At 35.3% G+C, this 5,731-nt stretch overlaps 1 protein-coding gene across 1 annotated transcript in view; it reads left to right on the forward strand.

Annotated features, from left to right (window-relative positions):
* RBL2 (retinoblastoma-like 2) overlaps positions 1–5,731 on the forward strand; it is a 61,579-nt gene that overhangs the window by 37,385 nt on the left and 18,463 nt on the right. Inside the window, exons 12-14 of the mRNA XM_012733203.1 lie at positions 2,096–2,233; positions 2,982–3,146; positions 3,656–3,767. Of these exons, the coding sequence (XP_012588657.1) occupies positions 2,096–2,233; positions 2,982–3,146; positions 3,656–3,767 (415 nt within the window). The remainder of the gene's footprint in view (positions 1–2,095; positions 2,234–2,981; positions 3,147–3,655; positions 3,768–5,731) is intronic.

Here is a 5,731-nt window from a genome sequence, read left to right on the forward strand (position 1 = left end):
TGCTCCCCACTCTGTCTCTGGTGAAGCCTCTCACCCTCTGCATCTCTGACCTGTACCCCAGTTCTGTATGAATAAATAAATATTTAAAAAAATTTTATTGTGATAAAATTGAACATGAAATTTATTTTAACCATCTTCAGTTGCACAATTTGATGACATTAAGTAGATTGACATGTTTTGCAACCATCACCACTACCCATCTTCAGAACTTTTTCAACTTTGAAATCTAAAATCTGCACTCATGAAATAATGACTCTCCATTTGCTTCCTGTTCCAGCCCTTGATAAGCTCTGATTACTTTCTGTTTCTAGATACTTATATATTCTCCATACTTCATATAAGTGTTTTTTTTTATGTCTGGCTTATTTCACATAGCATAATGTTTTTATAATATGTATCAGAATTTTATTCCTTTTGAAGGCTGAATAATATTCATTGTATTTATATATCACCGGACATTTTGTTATTCATCTTTCTACTGATGGACATTTGGTTGTTTTTCTGCCTTCTGGCTAATACGAGTAACAGTGAAGCACTGTGCACAAGTGTCTGAGTGCCTGCTTTCAGTTCTTCAGGTAGAGGGCTAAAAGCGCCGTTGCTGAATCCCATGGTGATTATATGTTTGACTTTCCGTGTTAAACATATTTTCACAGTGCTCTACCATCCATAGTATATCAGGATTCCAGCTTATTCACATTCTTGCAACACTTGTTACCATTGTTTTATAATATCCATGGTCATGGATGCAGAATGCTACCTTATGGCACTTTGATTTGCATTCCCTGATGATTGGACTTGAGCATCTTTTCATGTGCTTGCTAGCCCTTTTTCTGTCTTTTAGGAGGAAATGTTCATTCAATTCCTTTACCCAGCTTTGCTTTTTAGTTGTCAAACTGGGAATTCTTTGTCTTCTGGATTTTAATCCCTTCATAGATAGATGGTTTGCAAATATTTTTTCTGACTCTGTGGGCTGCCTTTTCACTTAGTTGTTAGTTTCCTTTGCCTTTTCACTTAGTTGTTAGTTTCCTTTGCTACATTAATCATTTTTAATTTTGATGAAGACCAATTTTTTTTTCTTTTTTTCAATGATTTATTTATACACAGAACTGGGGTATAGGCCAGAGATGTGGGAGGTGAAAGGATTCACCAGAAACAGAGTGGGGAGCAGAATAGGGAGATGTACTGAAGTACACTGCTGAGGGGAGCAGCGGGCAGGTCAGGAGAGGTCTGCCACACCATGTGGATCAGCTCTGGGGTGGGGATCGAACTGGTGCTGCAGTGGCTCTGATAGCTTCATAGTGCGGTGCTTTAACCCACTGCACCACCAGGGAGGACCTGTTTATCTCTTTTAATGTCTAACTTTAATTCAGAAATAAATTTTATGTGTAACTTTGAAAAATGATGTGCAAAATATTTTTTATATCATGTGACTATGTCATGTGTGATAAACATACTGACTTCTGTCCGTGATCATCTAGTCACCTCTATCTCTGCCTTCCCTTCCTCATGACAGTATCCACTTACTGTAAATACGGTTTTGTGATATATTTCTATATTATTCTTCTGAGCATCAGTTGTATGTATTGTGGTTAGGAATGTATTTGTTAGCTATATTTTACAATATGTGATGTTTCTGAAAAAAATTTTAATATTTATGCACACAAGAACTAGGGTACAGGCCAGAGGTGCAGGGGTGAGAGGATTCACCAGACAATGGGGGGAGCAGAACAGATAGATCTTGTGAAATACACTGCAGAGGGAAGTAGTTGGTGGGCCAGGAGAGGTCTGCTGTGCTGTGTTGGTCACCTCCCTGGTCAGGGATCGAACTCATACTGCAGTGGCTGCAGATAGGTTAAAGTGCTGTGCTTTAACCAATTGCACCACCAGGGAGGGCCGGTTTCTGAAATTTATTACACATTTGCCTTTTTTTTTTTTTTCCAAAAATAAATGGACTTATAAAGAAATGTTTTATAAGAAAATAGGTACATATTTTCCACATGGAAGGAAAGGCTTTGATATTTTTATTTAACTTGGGTATGAAATGTTTTATTAGAATAGGCTAATGTTTCTGTATGTTAACAACTGTATTTTATAGGGCATCCTGGAACAAGATGCATTCCACAGATCACTCTTGGCCTGTTGCCTTGAAGTCGTCACTTTTTCTTATAAGCCTCCTGGGAATTTTCAGTTCATTACTGAAATATTTGATGTGCCACTTTATCATTTTTATAAGGTAACTTTTAACATCTGATAATGAAGAGAATGTAGATGAGACAAATTTCCTGTTACTAGCCCCCTAGTTTTTTCTAATAAGTATATTCCTTCTATTTTTAATTATACATTTAATCATCTCTACTCTCAGGAGCAAAGAGATAGATCCTTAAGAATTATACTGATTCTTTTAAATATAAAGAGCTGTTTTGGGTAAAGACTTCATTGATTTCTCCTTTTATCTGATGAAGGCTTTTAGAATACTGCATTCTATGAGCTAAAAGACTTAAAGTAGCAAACATCATTAGCTAATGTTATATAATATCCTCTCCTATTTTATGGAAATTAAGTAATGCAAAAGTATTTCATAGAAAAGTAAAAATTCTCATTCATATCTTATACTGAGGTACACAAAGTAAGAGCATTGATTTAGTAATTGTTTCTTTGATACTGATTTAGCATAACTCTATGGGAGTTAAAACTTTATGGTGGCATAAAGTGAATGTTTAAAATTTTTAAATAGAAAACTGTTACAGTGTTTTCAACTTTAAGAAAGAAAGCATAATTTTTAATTAAGAAATAGTGAAGAGCAGCTGTTTCAGAATACTGCTAATCTCAGACTTGTTATTTTTGACAAATTTTCTTTGTTGTATCTATAAATATCCAGAAAATGTTTGAATAAATTGGCCAAGTTTGCTTTCACAGTTAATAAAATATATTTTGTAAAATTTTATTACCTCTATTAAACTAGGGCATTTTCTTTATTTCAGGTGATAGAAGTATTTATTAGAGCAGAAGATGGCCTTTGTAGAGAGGTGGTAAAACACCTTAATCAGATTGAAGAACAGATCTTGGATCATCTGGCATGGAAACCAGAGTCTCCACTCTGGGAAAGAATCAGAGACAATGAAAACAGAGTGCCTACCTGTGAAGAGGTAGGGAAAGCAGGGTCCTCTTTCTGTGACCAGCACATCAATACACAGTCCATTCAGAATCTTCTCACAGGGGGCAGTTAACCTCAGTGTCTTCCTTACTGGGGGGTTGGGGAGCAGCTGAGGTAGAATGATGCAGTCACCTCTGTCTCTAAGAGGAAATTTGAGTCAGAAATAATTTATGATGACTCCAGGGTTTCAGTGACAAGTAGAATTCTCTGTTCTTTCTCGATTTCCTAATTGTGTTTCTGTATTTTATAGTAGTTGATATTTTAATTCTCCAAATTGGTAATGAAAGTTGATTTATATTTTGTATCCAATGATTGGATTTCAAATTTTTCCAGGCTGCCCAGAATTTTTTTAAACTTTAGAATGAAAGTGGAAAGGATAGCAAATTTTACTTGGGTAGAATAACTGATGAACCAAGGTGGTTTTCATATGCTTCAGATTATTTTATTTCTCATAAAAAAGCATTTTTGAATAGTGATACTCTGTGTAACAATATTTTATAGGTCATGCCACCTCAGAACCTGGAAAGAGCAGATGAAATTTGTATTGCTGGCTCCCCTTTGACACCCAGAAGGGTGAGTGAAATTCGTGCTGATACTGGAGGACTTGGAAGAAGTAAGTCTAAAATGCTAGGGGAACCTTTTAGGGCCTACCATCTGGTAGGTTTACATTCTACCTAAAAGTCTACCTCGAAGAAAACATTCTGTACATTACAGAGTCACACAGGTCACTTATAAGTAATGCTTAGAAGGATTTTTAGAACACAGGAAAATGTATGATGTAACAAGTGTCTTTAAAAAAGATCTGTATATGAACTTGATTCCTATATTTTAAGTGTATATCTATATTCAAGGGCACAAAAAGGTCAAAATGAAAAAACCAAACTATTAAATGACTGTTGTTGGGTGATGGGATTCCAAGTGATGCTGTAAAATTTAAAGATGAATTTGTATTATTTTTAAAATCAGTAGAAACAGGAAGGCTTCTTAAGGAGACTTGATATCCAATTAGATACAGACAAACTGGTAAATTGAGTGGACAGATTCCCTTGAGTAAGTTCAGCTTTGATTCCTTTCACTTGAGTTGTACTATGCTGGTGAATGTGACAACAGAGCTGGCCAGGAAGTGCAAAAAAGGGAGATTTTGCTCTTGGCTACATTTTAGGCAGCACTTTATAACATCTGTTTGGTTCAGGGTTTTAGTTCACATACCTGAGATAAAGCTACTTTTAAAAAATATGTATGTATGTGTGTGTGTGTGTGTGTGTGTGTAGATATATATATATATTTAGCTGTGTATATATATACCCATATATATATATAATACCTTATTGTTCATTTTTGTATATTTGTATAACATTTGCTTTCTCCTCTTAGATGTAGTCCCCAGAGAAATCCCACCACCAATTCACCTGTGAACCACCACCATAGTCCCTGTGCTCTTCCCTCCCCTTTAAAATTTATTTTTAAAAGGTTCTATAAATGCAAATTTCTAAATCATTTGATAGCACTAGAATGGAACTATTGAATAATATGTATGAAGAATCCTCATTTTTATAGATTTATTTGTTCATATAAGAACTGGGGTGTAGGCTAGACTGGGTGGGGGAGAGGATTCACCAGAGGCCAGTGTGGGGAGCAAAACAGGCAAATTGACTGAAATACACTGCTGAGGGGGGTAGTGAGCTAGACACAAGAGGTCTGCTGTGCCATAAATGGGCTGGGATAGGATTCCTGCTGCAATGGCTGGTGACCACCTGATAGCACCGAGACTCCTGCACCACCAGGGAGGCCTAAAAAATCCTCATAATGGCTTCTGCTTAGTATCGCTCACAACTGTATATATGCCAGTGGACATTTCTCACTACTGTTCTGTAATTTTCTCTTCAGTAATTTAGGGGTTAGGACTTGACTAAACTTTATTTTCTTTGACCTATTTTTGCATTTTCTTGAGGTCTCTAACACCTGCTAAAATGATAATCATAATGCATTCTTCCTGACTCAGTTTTGGTTCAAATCAGCTCTAATACAAATTTTGTTTGCTTTTATATCATCAAGAATTTGAAATGTTAAACCATGGGTGTCAGGACTTAATTCCTGTCAGTGTTCTTAATGACCTCCTTATATATTTTTTTAAAAATTAAAGAACATACTGATTTGTAGTTTGTATATATGTTCATGTAAGACAGGAATGTTTATTTTTCAAAAAGTTCAGATGTTGGTATAAATACTTTACAATAGACTGAATCATCATGGTTAATAGAGTTTTTGCTTGGAACTATGAAAGCTTTAGAAATAGTAGTGATGCTTGCACAAGACTGTTGTAATTAATGGCACTGAATTTAAAATAGTTAAGACAGTAAACTATGCTATATATACATATATATATATTTCCATAGTTACAAAAAATAATACACCAAGTCATTGAATTGCCCTAGTTTTTTTTTTTTTTAAATTTAAATGAGTGAAATATATGTGAATTATCTCAATAAAGTCACTTTAAAAAAATAATAAGCAGCATGGCCCTCCCTGGTGGCGCAGCGGGTTAAAGCACTGCACTGAGAAACTAAAGCCACTTCC

The sequence above is a fragment of the Condylura cristata genome, unplaced genomic scaffold, assembly GCF_000260355.1.
Source record: "Condylura cristata isolate star-nosed mole 26May11 unplaced genomic scaffold, ConCri1.0 scaffold00039, whole genome shotgun sequence".
NCBI lineage: Eukaryota > Metazoa > Chordata > Mammalia > Eulipotyphla > Talpidae > Condylura > Condylura cristata.